Here is an 18,177-nt window from a genome sequence, read left to right as displayed (position 1 = left end):
CCTGGTGTCCCCTGTCCCTGTCCCTATCCCTGTCCCTGTCCCCTGTCCCTGTCCCCCTGTGTCCCTGTCCCCGTCCCTGTCCCCTGTCCCCTGTCCCTGTGTCCCTGTCCCCATCCCTGTCCCTGTCCCCTGTCCCTGTCCCCCTGTCCCTGTCCCCCTGTCCCTGTTCCCTGTCCCCTGTCCCTGTCCCCTGTCCCCTGTCCCCTGTCCCTGTCCCTGTCCCCCGGTGTCCCCTGTCCCTGTCCCCATCCCTGTCCCCCCCATCCCTGTCCCCTGTCCCTGTCCCCTGTCCCTGTCCCCTGTCCCTGTCCCCCTGTGTCCCTGTCCCCTGTCCCTGTCCCTGTGTCCCTGTCCCCATCCCTGTCCCTGTCCCCCGTCCCCTGTCCCCATCCCTGTGTCCCTGTCCCCTGTCCCCATCCCTGTCCCCTGTCCCCTGTCCCTGTCCCCTGTCCCCCCTGTGTCCCTGTCCCTGTCCCTGTCCCCTGTCCCTACCGTTGAAGCGGTCGATGGCCTCCTGCCGCAGGGCCCCGGTGATGCCGCCATCGATCCTCTCGTACTTGTAGCCCTCGTAGTCCAGGAAATCCTCCAGCAGGTCCAGCATCTTCGTCATCTGCGGCAACTGGTTACACTGGGAGGGACTGGGAGGGACTGGGAGGGACTGGCAGCCTGTGCTGGGCACACTGGCACTGCTGGCACTGGCACTGGTTAGACTGGGAGGGACTGGGACTGGCACTGGGAAGGACTGGGAGGGACTGGGAGGGACTGGCAGCCTGTGCTGGGCACACTGGCACTGCTGGCACTGGCACTGGTTAGACTGGGAGGGACTGGGACTGGCACTGGGAAGGACTGGCAGCCTGTGCTGGGCACACTGGCACTGCTGGCACTGGCACTGGTTAGACTGGGAGGAACTGGGACTGGCACTGGTTAGACTGGGAGGGACTGGGACGGACTGGCAGCCTGTACTGGGCACACTGGCACTGCTGGCACTGGCACTGGTTAGACTGGGAGGGACTGGGAGGGATTGGGAGCCTGTGCTGGGCACACTGGGAGGGACTGGGACTGGCACTGGTTAGACTAGGAGGGACTGGGAGGGACTGGCAGCCTGTGCTGGGCACACTGGGAGGGACTGGGACTGGCACTGGTTAGACTGGGAGGGACTGGCAGCCTGTACTGGGCACACTGGCACTGGTTAGACTGGGAGGGACTGGGAGCCTGTACTGGGCACACTGGCAGTGGTTCTTGGGGGGCCTGGGGGTATTACTGGGGTGGTTTTGGGGATATTTTGGGATATTTGGGGATATTTTGGGATATTTTTAGGGTCCCACCAGTGACGATGAGCACCCGGTGGTTCTGGGGATTTTTGGGGATATTTTGGGGCATTTTTGGGGGTTTTTGGGGCGTTTTTTGGGGCATTTTTGGGGTCCCAGCTGGGAGAAGATGAGCACACGGTGCTTCTGGGGGTATTTTGGGGCGTTTTTGGGGTATTTTTGGGACGGTTTTGGGGCGGTTTTGGGGTCCCACCTGGCAGAAGACGAGCACGCGGTGCTTCTGGGGATATTTTGGGGTGGTTTTGGAGGTTTTTGGGGCACTTTTGGGGCGTTTTTAGGGTCCCACCTGGGAGAAGATGAGCACGCGGTGCTTCTGGGGATATTTTGGGGCATTTTTGGGGGTTTTTGGGGCACTTTTGGGGCGTTTTTTGGGGGTTTTTGGGGTCCCACCTGGGAGAAGAGGAGCACACGGTGCTTCTGGGGTATTTTGGGGCCGTTTTGGGTGTTTTTGGGGTATTTTTGGGGATTTTTGGGGCGGTTTTGGGGTCCCAGCTGGGAGAAGATGAGCACGCGGTGCTTCTGGGGGTATTTTGGGGCGTTCTTGGGGTTTTTTGGGGGTATTTTGGGGCGTTTTTGGGGACAATTTGGGGCGTTTTTGGGGCGTTTTTGGGGTCCCACCTGGGAGAAGATGAGCACGCGGTGGTTCTGCTCCTTCAGCTTCCTCAGCATCTTCTGCAGCAGCAGCAGCTTCCCCGAGGCCTTGATCAGGGCCCCGCCCTCGTAGGCGCCGCTCGGCAGCTTCGGGGACTCCTGGGGACGCCCAGGGGCCGTCACCGGCAGGGACCCGCGGGGACCCCGTGCGTCCCCCCCCCGCCGCCACCGCCACGTCCCACGCTCCTCCAGCCACGTCCCCGTGTCCCTTCCGTGTCCCCGTGTCCCTTCCGTGTCCCTCTGTCCATTCCGTGTCCCTCTGTCCATTCCGTGTCCCCATGTCCCACCCTGTCCCCCCGTCCGATCCCGTCCCCGTGTCCCTCCATCTTCTCCGTGTCCCCACGTGCCACCACGTGCTCCACCCCACGTTCCTCTGTCCCTGCCATGTCCCTCCATGTCCCCTCCCTGTCCCCATGTCCCTCCCTGTCCCCAGGTCCCTTCCCTGTCCCCATGTCCCCCACCCCTCTGACCCTCCCATGTCCCTCCGTGTCTTCTCCATGTCGCCGCATCCCCTCCATGTCCCCGTGTCCTTCCACGTCCCCTCCATGTCTCCTCCATATCCCCACGTCCCACATCCTTCTAACCCTTCCATGTCCCTCCATGTCCCCTCCCTGTCCCCACGTCCCACACCCCTCTGACCCTCCCATGTCCCTCCATGTCCCTCCATGTCCCTTCGTGTCCCCACATCCCAGAACCCTCTGACCCTCCCATGTCCCGTCCACGTCCCCATGTCCCCTCCATGTCCCACATCCCTCTGACCCTCCCATGTCCCTCCATGTCTCCGTGTCCCTCCATGTCCCCACATCCCTCTGACCCTCCCATGTCCCTCCATGTCTCCGTGTCCCTCCATGCCCCCACATCCCTCTGACCCTCCCATGTCCCGTCCATGTCCCCACGTCCCGTCCACGTCCCACACCCCTCTGACCATCCCATGTCCCTCCATGTCCCCTCCTTGTCCCCACGTCCCCTCCACGTCCCCATGTCCCCCACCCCTCTGACCCTCTCATGTCCCTCCATGTCCCCTCCCTGTCCCCATGTCCCCCACCCCTCTGACCCTCTCATGTCCCTCCATGTCCCCTCCCTGTCCCCATGTCCCCCACCCCTCTGACCCTCTCATGTCCCTCCATGTCCCCTCCCTGTCCCCATGTCCCCCACCCCTCTGACCCTCTCATGTCCCTCCATGTCCTCTTCCTCTCTCCACATCCCCTCCATGTCCTCATGTCCCCTCCACGTCCCCGTGTCCCTCCCATGTCCCCACATCCCCTCCCTGTCCCCCTGTCCCACATCTCTCTCACCCTCCCATGTCCCTCCATGTCCTCTCCCTGTCCCCACATCCCCTCCATGTCCCTCCAGCCCCTCCCTGTCCCCATGTCCCTCCCTGTCCCCGTGTCCCTCAACCCTCTGACCCTTCCATGTCCCTCCCTGTCCCCATGTCCCCTCCATGTCCCCATGTCCCCTCCATGTCCCCTCCATGTCCCCATGTCCCACATCTCTCTCACCTTCCCATGTCCCTCCATGTCCCCTCCCTGTCCCCATGTCCCTCAACCCTCTGACCCTTCCATGTCCCCTCCATGTCCCCACATCTCTCTCACCCTCCAATGCCCCTCCACATCCCCTCCGTGTCCCTCCATGTCCCCCACCCCTCTGACCCTCCAACGTCCCTCCATGTCCTCTCCCTGACCCCCTGTCCCCTCCATGTCCCCATGTCCCAGAACCCTCCGACCCTTCCATGTCCCTCCATGTCCTCTCCATGTCCCCACATCCCCCTCATGTCCCCACGTCCCCTCCACGTCCCCTCCACGTCCCCATGTCCTTCCATGTCCCCCACCCCACATCCCCTCCACCTCCCCACGTCCCCTCCCTGTCCCCACATCCCTCCCTGTCCCCAGGTCCCCTCCCTGTCCCCAGGTCCCACACCCCTCTGACCCTCTCATGTCCCCATGTCCCTCCCTGTCCCCACATCCCACACCCCTCTGACCCTCCTGTGTCCTTCCACACCCTCTCCCTGTCCCCACATCCCTCCCTGTCCCCACATCCCACACCCCTCTGACCCTCCTGTGTCCTTCCACACCCTCTCCCTGTCCCCACATCCCTCCCTGTCCCCACATCCCACACCCCTCTAACCCTCCCACGCCCCCTCCCCATCCCCATATCCCAAACCCCTCTACCCCCCCCAAAACTCCCCCACGCCCCCGAGCCCCGCCGGCCTCCCCGGTGTCGCCGTGTCCCCCACCATGGCGGCCACGGGGAACAGGTAGGGGTGGTTGCAGCACTTCTTGAGGTCCATCATGATGTTGAGCAGCGACACCTGGTTCCCCCCGCCCCGCGAGTTCAGCGCCTCGAAGTTGCGCGTCAGGATGTACTTGTAGTACTTCCTGCGGGGACAGCGGTGGCACCGGCGGCTCTGGGGACAGCCGGCGGGGCGGGGGACACCCCCGGAGGGGACACGGGCCTACTTCTGCATGGGGCTGAGCTCCACGCGCACGATCAGCTCGGTCTTGGCCGGCATGTTCTTGAAGACGTCGGCCTTGAGGCGCCGCAGCATGTGGGGGCCCAGCAGGTCGTGCAGCTTCTTGATCTGGTCCTCCTTGGAGATGTCGGCGAACTCCTCCAGGAAGCCCTCCAGGTTGCTGGGGGATGGCGGGGACACGGTGAGCTCGGGGACACGGGGATGTGGTGGGGCTGGAGGGGACACGGGGACGTGGAGGGGTTGGAGGGACGTGGAAGGGACATGGGGACACGGAGGGGTGTGGAGGGGACACGGGGACATGGTGGGACATGGTGGGACATGGAGGGGTTGGAGGGATGTGGTGGGACATGGAGGGACATGGAGGGGACACAGGAAGCCCTGCAGGTTGCTGGGGGACGGCGGGGACACGGTGAGCTTGGGGACATGGGGACATGGAGGGGCGTGGAGGGACCCAGGGGACAGGAGAGGACAGGAGGGGACAGAGGGGACACAGGGGACACAGGAGATGACACAGGTGACACAGGGGACACAGGGGACACACAGGTGACACAGCGGACACAGGTGACACAGGTGACACACAGGGGACGCACTTGAAGCGCTCGGGCGTGAGGAAGTTGAGCAGGAGGGGACACAGGGGACACACAGAGGTGACACAGGTGACACACAGAGGTGACAGGTGACACACAGGTGACACAGGTGACACACAGGTGACACACAGGTGACGGTAACACAGGTGACACACAGAGGTGACAGGTGACACACAGGTGACAGGTGACACACAGGTGACACACAGGTGACGGTAACACAGGTGACACACAGAGGTGACAGGTGACACACAGGTGACACAGAGGTGACACACAGGTGACACACAGGTGACACACAGGTGACACACAGGTGACAGGTGACACACAGGTGACACAGGTGACACAGGTGACACACAGGGGACGCACTTGAAGCGCTCGGGCGTGAGGAAGTTGAGCAGGAGGGGACACAGGGGACACACAGAGGTGACACAGGTGACACACAGAGGTGACACACAGAGGTGACAGGTGACACACAGGTGACACAGGTGACACACAGGTGACACACAGGTGACGGTAACACAGGTGACACACAGAGGTGACAGGTGACACACAGGTGACACAGGTGACACAGGTGACACACAGGGGACGCACTTGAAGCGCTCGGGCGTGAGGAAGTTGAGCAGGTGGAACAGCTCCTCCAGGTTGTTCTGCAGCGGCGTCCCCGTCAGCAGCAGCTTGTGCTCGATCTTGTACCCGTTCAGCACCCGGAAAAACTGCGGCCAACAGCCCATGGGCCCCCGAGCCCGACACGGAACCCCGGAGCCAGCCCAGGGACCCCCTGAGCCCGACACGGACCCCCGGAGCCAGCCCAGGGACCCCCGGAGCCAGCCCAGGGACCCCAAACCCACCAGGGACCCCTGGACCCACCCCAGGGACCCCCGGAACCAGCCCAGGGACCCAAACCCACCAGGGACCCCTCCCTGAGCCAGCCCATGAGACCCAAGCCCAACAGGGACCCCCTGAGCCAGCCCAGGGACCCCAAACCTGCCAAGGACCCCCCCCGAGCCACCCCAGGGACCCCAAACCCACCAGGGACCCCCCCTGAGCCAGCCCAGGGACCCCAAACCCGCCAGGGACCCCCCCCGGAACCAGCCCAGGGACCCAAACCCACCAGGGACCCCCCCCGAGCCACCGCAGGGACCCCAAACCCACCAGGGACCCCCTGAGCCACCCCAGGAACCCCAAACCCACCAGGGACCCCCCCTGAGCCACCCCAGGGACCCCAAACCCACCAGGGACCCCCTGAGCCACCCCAGGGACCCCAAACCCACCAGGGACCCCCCCTGAGCCACCCCAGGGACCCCAAACCCACCAGGGACCCCCTGAGCCACCCCAGGGACCCCAAACCCACCAGGGACCCCCTGAGCCACCCCAGGAACCCCAAACCCGCCAGGGACCCCCCCTGAGCCACCCCAGGAACCCCAAACCCGCCAGGGACCCCCCCTGAGCCACCCCAGGAACCCCAAACCCACCAGGGACCCCCCCTGAGCCACCCCAGGGACCCCAAACCCACCAAGGACCCCCTGATCCTCCCCTCAGACCCCAAATCCACCTGAGACACCCCTGATCCCCACCCAGGGCACCCCAAAACTGGGGAGAGAGACCCCCCTGATCCTCCCCCATGAACCCCCCCTTGCACCTTCGCACCCCCCCACCCACCTCCCCAGGTTTTGGGGTGCCCCCTACACCCATGCCCGGGTTTTGGGGTGCCCCCCTGACCTCGAGCTGGTTGTTTTTGAGGCCCTGAGCCTCGCCCATAATCCCGGGGTGCCCCTCACCCCCACGCCCCACGTTTTGGGGTGCCCCTCGGGGTTTTGGGGGGCCCGCTGACCTTGGACTGGTTGTTCTTGAGGCGGTGGGCCTCGTCCACCACGAGGCAGGCCCAGCGGATGGAGCCCAGCGCGGCCTGGTCGATGGTGATGAGCTCGTAGGACGTGAGCAGCACGTGGAACTTCACCTGCGCCTCGCGCTGCCGCCAGCGCCGGCCACGGTCAGCGGGGAGCGGCCGGAGCCCCAAAACCCGACAGAGCCCCCGCCCGGAGCCCCAAAACCCGACAGAGCCCCGGCCGGAGCCCCAAAACCCGGCACAGCCTCGGCCGGAACCCCAAAACCCAACAGAGCCCCAGCCAGAGCCCCAAAACCCGTCACAGCCCCCGGACAGAACCCCTAAACCCGGCACAGCCCCAGCCAGAACCCCTAAACCCGGCACAGCGCCAGCCAGAACACCAAAACACAGCGGAGACCCCAAAACCTGGCACAGCCCCTGGTCAGAGCCCCAAAACCCGGCACAGCCTCGGCCAGAACCCCTAAACCCGGCACAGCGCCAGCCAGAACACCAAAACACAGCGGAGACCCCAAAACGTGGCACAGCCCCTGGTCAGAGCCCCAAAACCCGGCACAGCCTCGGCCAGAACCCCAAAACCTGGCACAGCCCCAAAACCCGGCACAGCCCCCGGCCGGAGCCCCAAAACCCAGCAGAACCCCAGAACCCAGCACAGCCCCCGGCCAGAACCCCAAAACCCAGCACAACCCTAAAACCCAGAGCCCCAAAACCCAGCAGAACCCCAAAACCTGGCACAGCCCCCGGCCGGAGCCCCAAAACACAGCAGAGACCTCAAAACCCAGCACAGCCCCAAAACCCGGCACAGCCTCACCCAGAACCCCAAAACCCAACAGAGCCCCCGGCCAGAGCCCCAAAACCCGGCACAGCCCCAGCTGGAGCCCCAAAACACAGCAGAGACCCCAAAACCCAGCACAGCCCCAAAACCCGGAGCCCCAAAACCCAGCAGAGACCCCAGAACCCGGCACAGCCCCAAAACCCGGCACAGCCCCAGCCAGAGAGCCCCAAAACACGGCACAAACCCCAAACCCGGCACAGCCTCACCCAGAACCCCAAAACGCAGCAGAGCCCCCGGCCGGAGCCCCAAAACCCGGCACAGCCTCACTCAGAGCCCCAAAACCCAGCAGAGACCCCAAAACCCGGCACAGCCCCGGCCAGAACCCCAAAACCCAGCACAGCCCCCGGCCAGAGCCCCAAAACCCGGCAGAGCCTCACTCGGAACCCCAAAACCCAGCACAGCCCCAAAACCTGGCAGAGTCCCCAGCCAGAGAGCCCCAAAACATGGCCGGAGCCCCAAAACCCAGCACAGCCTCACCCAGAACCCCAAAACCCAGCACAGCCCCCGGCCAGAACCCCAAAACCCAGCAGAGCCTCCAGCTGGAGCCCCAAAACCTGGCAGAACCCCAAAACCTGGCAGAGCCTCACCCAGAACCCCAAAACCCGGCACAGCCCCAAAACCCGGCACAGCCTCAGTGGAACCCCAAAACCCGGCAGAACCCCAAAACTCAGCCAGAACCTCACCCAGAGCCCCAAAACCCGGAAGAACCCCAAAACCTGGAGCCCCAAAACCCCCCAGAACCCCCACGCCTCACCCCAAAGAGCCCACGGTGTCCTGGTGCCACCTCCTGTCCCCAGAGAGCCCCAGGTGTCCCTCCCTGACCCCTAAAGGGACCCAGGTGTCCGAGTGCCACCCCAGAGGGACCCAAGGTGTCCTGGTGCCACCCTAAAGAGCCCACAGTGTCCTGGTGCCACCTCCTGTCCCCAAAGGGACCCAGGTGTCCTGGTGCCACCCCAAAGGGACCCAGGTGTCCTGGTGCCACCTCCTGTCCCCAAAGGGACCCAGGTGTCTGGGTGCCACCCCGCTGTCCCTGTCCCCCAGGTGTCCAAGTGCCACCCTGCTGTCCCCAAAGAGCCCCGGGTGTCCCGGTGCCACCCCATTGTCCCCCTGCCCCCCAGGTGTCCTGGTGCCACCCCAGAGAGCCCCAGGTGTCCCTCCCTGACCCCTCATGGGACCCAGGTGTCCTGGTGCCACCCTAAAGGGACCCAGGTGTCCTGGCACCACCCCGCTGTCCCCATCCCCCTGGTGTCCTGGTGCCACCCCATTGTCCCCCCATCCCCCAGGTGTCTGGGTGCTACCCCGCTGTCCCCTGTCCCCCAGGTGTCCTGGTGCCACCCCATTGTCCCGGTGCCACCCCGCTGTCCCCATCCCCCAGGTGTCCCGGTGCCACCCTGTTGTCCCCCTGCCCCCAGGTGTCCTGGTGCCACCCCGCTGTCCCCCTGTCCCTCAGGTGTCCTGGTGCCACCCTGCTGTCCCCATCCCCCAGGTGTCTGGGTGCTACCCCGCTGTCCCCTGTCCCCCAGGTGTCCTGGTGCCACCCCATTGTCCCGGTGCCACCCCGCTGTCCCCATCCCCCAGGTGTCCCGGTGCCACCCTGTTGTCCCCCTGCCCCCAGGTGTCCTGGTGCCACCCCGCTGTCCCCCTGTCCCTCAGGTGTCCTGGTGCCACCCTGCTGTCCCCATCCCCCAGGTGTCCCGGTGCCACCCCACTGTCCCCTGTCCCCCAGGTGTCCAAGTGCCACCCCGCTGTCCCTGTCCCCCAGGTGTCCCGGTGCCACCCCGCTGTCCCCATCCCCCAGGTGTCCCGGTGCCACCCCCCTGTCCCCCAGGTGTCCTGGTGCCACCCCGCTGTCCCTGTCCCCCAGGTGTCCCGGTGCCACCCCACTGTCCCCATCCCCCAGGTGTCCCGGTGCCACCCCGCTGTCCCCCAGGTGTCCTGGTGCCACCCCGCTGTCCCCTGTCCCCCAGGTGTCCCGGTGCCACCCCCCTGTCCCCCAGGTGTCCTGGTGCCACCCCGCTGTCCCCTGTCCCCCAGGTGTCCCGGTGCCACCCCACTGTCCCCATCCCCCAGGTGTCCTGGTGCCACCCCGCTGTCCCCCAGGTGTCCCGGTGCCACGCCGCTGTCCCCCTGTCCCCCGGGTGTCCCCTGCCCTGCCCACCTTCATCTTGAAGGCCTTCTTGCCGCCCTTCATGGCGTTGTCGTCGAAGGAGAACTCGTTCTCGCGGATGATGGCGCGGCTGTCCTTGTCCCCGGTGTAGGTGACCACGTAGAAGGCCGGGGCCCACATCTGGAACTCGCGCTCCCAGTTGATGATGGTGGAGAGCGGGGCGCTGACGAGGAACGGGCCCTTGGTGTGGCCCTGGGGGACAGCGCGTCACAGGGGGACACGGGGACGGGCCTGGGGGACACGGGGACGGCCCTGGGGGACACGGGGACGGCCCTGGGGGGGCCCCTGGGGACACGGGGACGGCCCTGGGGTGGCCCTGGGGTGGCCCTGGGGGACACAGAGATGGCCCTGGGGGACAGCGCGTCACAGGGGGACACGGGAACGGGCCTGGGGGACACGGGGATGGCCCTGCGGTGGCCCTGGGGGACAGGGGGACGGGCCTGGGGTGGCCCCTGGGGACACGGGGACGGGCCTGGGGTGGCCCTGGGGGACACGGGGACGGGCCTGGGGTGGCCCTGAGGGATAGGGGGATGGGCCTGGGGTGGCCCCTGGGGACAAGGGGACGGCCCTGGGGTGGCCCTGGGGGATAGGGGGATGGGCCTGGGGTGGCCCTGGGGGACACGGGGACGGCCCTGGGGTGGCCCTGGGGGACAGGGGGACGGTCCTGGGGTGGCCCTTGGGGACAGCGTGTCACAGGAGGACACGGGGACGGGCCTGGGGGACACGGGGATGGCCCTGCGGTGGCCCTGGGGGACAGGGGGATGGGCCTGGGGTGGCCCCTGGGGACAAGGGGACGGGCCTGGGGTGGCCCTGGGGGACATGGGGACGGCCCTGGGGTGGCCCTTGGGGACATGGGGACGGCCCTGGGGTGGCCCCTGAGGGATAGGGGGACGGGCCTGGGGTGGCCCCTGGGGACAAGGGGACGGGCCTGGGGTGGCCCTGGGGGACAAGGGGACGGGCCTGGGGTGGCCCTGGGGGACAGGGGGACGGCCCTGGGGTGGCCCTGGGGGATAGGGGGATGGGCCTGGGGTGGCCCTGGGGGACACGGGGACGGCCCTGGGGTGGCCCTGGGGGACAGGGGGACGGTCCTGGGGTGGCCCTTGGGGACAGCGTGTCACAGGAGGACACGGGGACGGGCCTGGGGGACACGGGGATGGCCCTGCGGTGGCCCTGGGGGACAGGGGGATGGGCCTGGGGTGGCCCTGGGGGACACGGGGACGGGCCTGGGGTGGCCCTGGGGGACACAGGGATGGGCCTGGGGTGGCCCTGGGGGACAGGGGGACGGCCCTGGGGTGGCCCTTGGGGACATGGGGACGGCCCTGGGGTGGCCCTGGGGGACACGGGGACGGCCCTGGGGTGGCCCTGGGGGACAGGGGGACGACCCTGGGGTGGCCCTTGGGGACATGGGGACGGGCCTGGGGTGGCCCTTGGGGACAGCGTGTCACAGGAGGACACGGGGACGGGCCTGGGGGACACGGGGATGGGCCTGGGGTGGCCCCTGGGGACACGGGGACGGGCCTGGGGTGGCCCTGGGGGACAGGGGGACGGCCCTGGGGTGGCCCCTGGGGACACAGGGATGGGCCTGGGGTGGCCCTGGGGGACAGGGGGATGGCCCTGGGGTGGCCCTGGGGTGGCCCCTGGGGACACGGGGACGGCCCTGGGGTGGCCCTGGGGGACAGGCCTGGGGTGGCCCCTGGGGGACACAGAGATGGCCCTGGGGGACAGCGCGTCACAGGGGGACACGGGGACGGCCCGGGGGTGGCCCTGGGGGACATGGAGACGGCCCTGGGGGACAGCGCGTCACAGGGGGACATGGTGGCCCTGGGGTGGCCCTGGGGTGGCCCTGGGGGACACAGTGTCACACGGTGTCACAGGGGGACAGGGGGACGGCCCTGGGGTGGCCCTGGGGGACAGCACATCACAGGGGGACACGGGGATGGGCCCTGGGGTGGCCCTGGGGGCACGGTGTCACCCGGAGTCACCCAGTGTCACACGGGGACAGGCCCTTGGGGACACGGTGTCACCCGGTGTCAATCGGTGTCACACGGGGATGGGCCCTTGGGGACATGGTGTCACCCGGTGTCACACGGGGACAGGCCTTTGGGGACACGGTGTCACCCGGTGTCACCCGGTGTCACACGGGGACAGGCCTTTGGGGACACGGTGTCACCCGGTGTCACCCGGTGTCACACGGGGATGGGCCCTTGGGGACATGGTGTCACCCGGTGTCACACGGGGACAGGCCTTTGGGGACACGGTGTCACCCGGTGTCACCCGGTGTCACACGGGGACAGGCCTTTGGGGACACGGTGTCACCCGGTGTCACCCGGTGTCACACGGGGATGGGCCCTTGGGGACACGGTGTCACACGGTGTCACACGGGGATGGGCCCTTGGGGACACGGTGTCACCCGGTGTCACCCGGTGTCACACGGGGATGGGCCCTTGGGGACATGGTGTCACCCGGTGTCACCCGGTGTCACACGGGGATGGGCCCTTGGGGACACGGTGTCACCCGGTGTCACCCGGTGTCACACGGGGACAGGCCCTTGGGGACATGGTGTCACCCGGTGTCACACGGGGATGGGCCCTTGGGGACATGGTGTCACCCGGTGTCACCCGGTGTCACACGGGGATGGGCCCTTGGGGACACGGTGTCACCCGGTGTCACCCGGTGTCACACGGGGATGGGCCCTTGGGGACATGGTGTCACCCGGTGTCAATCGGTGTCACACGGGGATGGGCCCTTGGGGACACGGTGTCACCCGGTGTCACCCGGTGTCACACGGGGATGGACTCTCAGAGTGGCCCTGGGGGACAGTGTGGGGCTGGACCTCGGGGAGCGTGGGGACAGGGGGGTGACACCAGGACCCAGGTGGGTGACCACAGTGACCACATGGGTGACTGCAGGCCCATGTGGGTGACCCCAGTGACCAGTTGGGTGACCCCAGGGCCATGTGGGTGACCACAGTGACCAGGCTGATGACCAAAGGACCACGTGGATGACCACAGGGCCATGTGGGTGACCACAGTGACCACATGGGTGACCCCAGGGCCTGGTGGGTGACCACAGTGACCACATGGGTGACACCAGCCCCATGTGGGTGACCCCAGTGACCAGGCTGATGACCAATGGACCACGTGGATGACCCCAGGGCCATGTGGGTGACCACAGTGACCACATGGGTGACCCCAGGGCCTGGTGGGTGACCACAGTGACCAGATGGGTGACCGCAGTGACCAGGCTGATGACCAAAGGACCACACAGGTAACCCCAGTGACCACATGGGTGACCCCAGCCCCATGTGGGTGACCCCAGGCCCCATATGGGTGACCCCAGTGACCAGATGGGCGACCCCAGGGCCCGGTGGGTGACCACAGTGACCAGGTGGGTGACACCAGGCCCAAATGGGCAACTCCAGGCTGAGTGGGTGACCCCAGTGACCAGGCTGATGACCAAAGCACCAGACACGTAACCCCAGTGACCACATGGGTGACCCCAGCCCCATGTGGGTGACCCCAGTGACCACATGGGTGACCCCAGGGCCATGAGGGGGTGACCCCAGGCCCATGTGGGTGACCCCAGTGACCACATGGGTGACTGCAGGTCCATGAGGGGGTGACCCCAGGGCCATGTGGGTGACCCCAGTGATCAGACAGGTGACCCCAGGCCCATGTGGGTTGACCCCAGCCCCATGTTGGGTGACCACAGTGACCAGGCTGATGACCAAAGGACCACACAGGTAACCCCAGTGACCACATGGGTGACCCCAGCCCCATGTGGGTGACCCCAGGCCCATGTGGGTGACCACAGTGACCACATGGGTGACCCCAGGCCCTTGTGGGTGACCCCAATGACCAGACAGGTGACCCCAGGCCCATGTGGGTGATCCCAGGCCCATGTTGGGTGACCCCAATGACCAGACAGGTGACCCCAGCCCCATGTGGGTGACCCCAGTGACCAGATAGGTGACCCCAGGCCCATGTGGGTGACCCCAGCCCCATGTGGGTTGACCCCAGCCCCATGTTGGGTGACCCCAGTGACCAGGCTGATGACCAAAGGACCACACAGGTAACCCCAGTGACCACATGGGTGACTCCAGCCCCATGTGGGTGACCCCAGTGACCAGGCTGATGACCAAAGGACCACGTGGATGACCACAGGCCCATGTGGGTGACCACAGTGACCACATGGGTGACCCCAGGCCCATGAGGGGGTGACCCCAGGCCCATGTGGGTGACCCCAATGACCAGACAGGTGACCCCAGCCCCACGTGGGTGACCCCAGGCCCATGTGGGTGACCCCAGGCCCTTGTGGGTGACCCCAGGCCCCATGTTGGGTGACCCCAGTGACCGGACAGGTGACCCCAGCCCCATGTTGGGTGACCCCAATGACCAGGCCGATGACCGGAAGACCACGTGGGTGCCCCCCAGCCCCACGTGGGTGACCCCAGGCCCCATGTGGGTGACCCCAGGCCCTTGTGGGTGACCCCAGGCCCTTGTGGGTGACCCCAGGCCCATGTTGGGTGACCCCAATGACCAGACAGGTGACCCCAGGCCCATGTGGGTGACCCCAGTGACCAGACAGGTGACCCCAGCCCCATATTGGTGACCCCAGCCCCATGTGGGTGACCCCAGCCCCATGTTGGGTGACCCCAGTGACCAGACAGGTGACCCCAGCCCCATGTGGGTGACCCCAGCCCCATGTTGGGTGACCCCAGTGACCAGACAGGTGACCCTAGCCCCATGTGGGTGACCCCAGCCCCATGTTGGGTGACCCCAATGACCAGGCCGATGACCGGAAGACCACGTGGGTGCCCCCCAGCCCCACGTGGGTGACCCCGGGCCCCACGGGGGTGACCCCAGCCCCATGTTGGGTGACCCCAGTGACCAGACAGGTGACCCCAGCCCCATATTGGTGACCCCAGCCCCATGTGGGTGACCCCAGCCCCATGTTGGGTAACCCCAGTGACCAGGCCGATGACCGGAAGACCACGTGGGTGCCCCCCAGCCCCACGTGGGTGCCCCCGACCCTCACCTCCTTGTAGAGCGAGTAGAGGAAGACGATGGTCTGGATGGTCTTGCCCAGCCCCATCTCGTCGGCCAGGATGGTGTCGGTGCTCTGTGCCCACGAGAAGCGCAGCCAGTTGAGCCCCTCCAGCTGGTACAGGTGCAGCGTGCCGCCCGTGGCTGTGATGAAGCGCGGCTGCGTCTCGTACTTCACCGTGGGCTGCGGGGACAGCGCCATCAGGGGGGGACACGGCACCCCCAAAAAACCCCCCCAGGGACCCCCGGGGGGATGGGAAGGATGGGGAGGTGGTGGGGGGACGAGGATTTGGGGGGCACTCAGGTATTCAGGGGACACCCAGGTGGGGAGGGATCCCAATTTTGAGGGGTGATTCAGGTGTTCAGAGCAGCCCAAAACCCCCCAGGGACCCCCAGGGAGATGGGAAGGACGGGGAGGTGTCGGGTGGGTCGGGGGATGGGGATTTGGGGGGCACTCAGGTGATGAGGGAGCACCCAGGTGGGGGGATCCCAATTTTGAGGGGTGATTCAGGTGTTCAGGGCACCCCAAAAACCCCCGGGGGGGTGAAGGATGTGGAGCTGTTTGGGGACTCAGGTTTGGGGGTGGCCCAGGTGGCTGGGGGTGTCCCCAAAGGTCCATGGAGGGTTTGGGGTCCCCAGGGGTTTGGGTTCCCCAGGGTTTGGGATCCCCAGGGTTTGGGGTGCCCAGGGGTTTGGGCTCCCAGGGTTTGGGGTGCTCAGGATTTGGGGTCCCAGGGGTTTGGCGTCCCCAGGGATTTGGGGTCCCCAGGGGTTTGGGGTGCCCCGGGTTTGGGGTGCCCAGGGTTTGGGGTGCCCAGGGGTTTGGGGTCCCAGGGTTTGGGGTCCCCAGGGTTTGGGGTGCCCAGGGGTTTGGGGTGCTCAGGGTTTGGGGTCCCCAGGGTTTGGGGTCCCCAGGGTTTGGGGTGCCCAGGGGTTTGGGGTCCCAGGGTTTGGGATCCCCAGGGTTTGGGATCCCCAGGGTTTGGGGTGCCCAGGGTTTGGGGTGCTCAGGATTTGGGGTCCCAGGGGTTTGGGGTGCTCAGGGGTTTGGGGTGCTCAGGGTTTGGGGTGCCCAGGGTTTGGGGTCCCCAGGGGTTTGGGGTCCCCAGGGTTTGGGGTGCTCAGGGTTTGGGGTGCCCAGGGGTTTGGGGTGCCCAGGGTTTGGGGTCCCCAGGGGTTTGGGGTCCCCAGGGGTTTGGGGTGCTCAGGGGTTGGGGTGCCCAGGGTTTGGGGTGCTCAGGGTTTGGGCTCCCAGGGTTTGGGATCCCCAGGGTTTGGGGTGCCCAGGGGTTTGGGCTCCCAGGGTTTGGGGTGCTCAGGATTTGGGGTCCCAGGGGTTTGGGGTCCCCAGGGGTTTGGGGTGCCCCGGGTTTGGGGTCCCCAGGGGTTTGGGGTCCCCAGGGGTTTGGGGTGCCCAGGGTTTGGGGTGCCCAGGGTTTGGGGTCCCCAGGGGTTTGGGGTCCCCAGGGGTTTGGGGTCCCCGGGGTTTGGGGTGCTCAGGGTTTGGGGTCCCCAGGGGTTTGGGGTGCTCAGGGTTTGGGGTCCCAGGGTTTGGGGTGCTCAGGGTTTGGGTGCTCAGGGTTTGGGGTCCCCAGGGTCTGGGGACACTCACGTCGTTGGTGGGGGAGTCGGGGGGTCCCTCCCCCGGCGTTTCCTTCTTCTTCTTCTTGTAACGCCGGGGCTGGGCCGGGTCCTCCCCCATGAACACCTCCCTGGGGACACCGAGGGGACACGGGGGGGACACGGGGGGGAGACGGGGACACAGCAAGAGACACGGGATGGGCACACAGGGACAGGGATTGGGGACACGGGGACACAGCAAGAGACACGGGATGGGGACACAGGGACAGGGATTGGGGACACGGGGACACAGCAAGAGACACGGGATGGGCACACAGGGACAGGGATTGGGGACACAGGGACACAGCAAGAGACACGGGATGGGGACACAGGGACAGGGAACAGGGACACAGGGACACAGCAAGAGACACGGGATGGGGACACAGGGACAGGGATTGGGGACACGGGGACACAGCAAGAGACACGGGATGGGGACACAGGGACAGGGAATGGGGACACGGGGACACAGCAAGAGACACGGGATGGGCACACAGGGACAGGGAACGGGGACACGGGGACACAGCAAGAGACACGGGATGGGCACACAGGGACAGGGATTGGGGACACGGGGACACAGCAAGAGACACGGGATGGGCACACAGGGACAGGGAACAGGGACACAGGGACACAGCAAGAGACACGGGATGGGGACACAGGGACAGGGAATGGGGACACAGGGACAGGGAACGGGGACACGGGGACACAGCAAGAGACACGGGATGGGGACACGGGGACAGGGAACAGGGACACGGGGACACAGCAAGAGACACGGGATGGGGACACGGGGACAGGGAATGGGGACACGGGGACACAGCAAGAGACACGGGATGGGGACACAGGGACAGGGATTGGGGACACAGGGACACACAGACATGGGGACACGGGGAAGGACAGGGGTGACAGGGACACCGGTGTGGGGACACGGGGACAGGGAATGGGGACACGGGGACACAGCAAGAGACACGGGATGGGGACACAGGGACAGGGATTGGGGACACAGGGACACACAGACATGGGGACACGGGGAAGGACAGGGGTGACAGGGACACCGGTGTGGGGACACGGGGACAGGAATGAGGACAAGGGACACACAGATGTGAGGACAGGGGTGACAGGGACACCGGTGTGGGGACACGGGGACAGGAATGGGGACAAGGGACACACACGGGGATGACACGGGGACACGTGGCAGCGTGAGAACACGGCGGGACACGGTGTCCCCCACGTCCCCAACTCTCACCAGTGTCACCAGTAGGCTGTGCCCGTGTCCCCCAGTGTCCCTGTGTCCCTGATGTCCCCAGTGTCCCCAGTGTCCCCCATGTCCTCAATGTCCCCATGTCCCCATGTCCCCAGTGTCCCCAGTGTCCCTCACCGGTGTTTCCAGTATGCATGTCCCCAGTGTCCCCAGTGCCCCCAGTGTCCCTCACCGGTGTTTCCAGTATGCATGTCCCCAGTGTCCCCAGTGTCCCCAGTGTCCCTCACCGGTGTTTCCAGTATGCATGTCCCCAGTGTCCCCAGTGTCCCCCATGTCCCCAATGTCCCCATGTCTCCAGTATCCCCAGTGTCAAGTGTCCATCACCGGTGCCAGTATGCATGGCCCCAGGCCTCAGTCCAGGTGTTTCCCCAGGTCCTCA

At 66.5% G+C, this 18,177-nt stretch overlaps 1 protein-coding gene and 1 long non-coding RNA gene across 2 annotated transcripts in view; one reads left to right on the top strand and one right to left on the bottom strand.

Moving 5' to 3' along the window:
- Window positions 1-18,045, bottom strand: part of LOC116439058 (chromodomain-helicase-DNA-binding protein 3-like) — a gene marked incomplete at its 5' end in the record, with an annotated part of 59,939 nt that extends 41,894 nt beyond the window's left edge. Inside the window, 10 exons of the mRNA XM_032098132.1 lie at window positions 493-610; window positions 1,947-2,078; window positions 4,213-4,354; window positions 4,436-4,609; window positions 5,625-5,746; window positions 6,865-7,002; window positions 9,870-10,070; window positions 14,916-15,107; window positions 16,536-16,635; window positions 18,026-18,045. Coding sequence (XP_031954023.1) covers window positions 493-610; window positions 1,947-2,078; window positions 4,213-4,354; window positions 4,436-4,609; window positions 5,625-5,746; window positions 6,865-7,002; window positions 9,870-10,070; window positions 14,916-15,107; window positions 16,536-16,635; window positions 18,026-18,045 — 1,339 coding nt within the window. The remainder of the gene's footprint in view (window positions 1-492; window positions 611-1,946; window positions 2,079-4,212; window positions 4,355-4,435; window positions 4,610-5,624; window positions 5,747-6,864; window positions 7,003-9,869; window positions 10,071-14,915; window positions 15,108-16,535; window positions 16,636-18,025) is intronic.
- Window positions 8,419-8,922, top strand: LOC116439075. The gene is made up of 3 exons (XR_004238042.1): window positions 8,419-8,518; window positions 8,581-8,678; window positions 8,717-8,922. It is a non-coding gene; the product is annotated as an uncharacterized LOC116439075 (long non-coding RNA).
- Window positions 18,046-18,177: the final 132 nt, after the last annotated feature.

The sequence above is a fragment of the Corvus moneduloides genome, unplaced genomic scaffold, assembly GCF_009650955.1.
Source record: "Corvus moneduloides isolate bCorMon1 unplaced genomic scaffold, bCorMon1.pri scaffold_94_arrow_ctg1, whole genome shotgun sequence".
NCBI lineage: Eukaryota > Metazoa > Chordata > Aves > Passeriformes > Corvidae > Corvus > Corvus moneduloides.
This window is presented reverse-complemented; position numbering and strand designations above follow the sequence as displayed.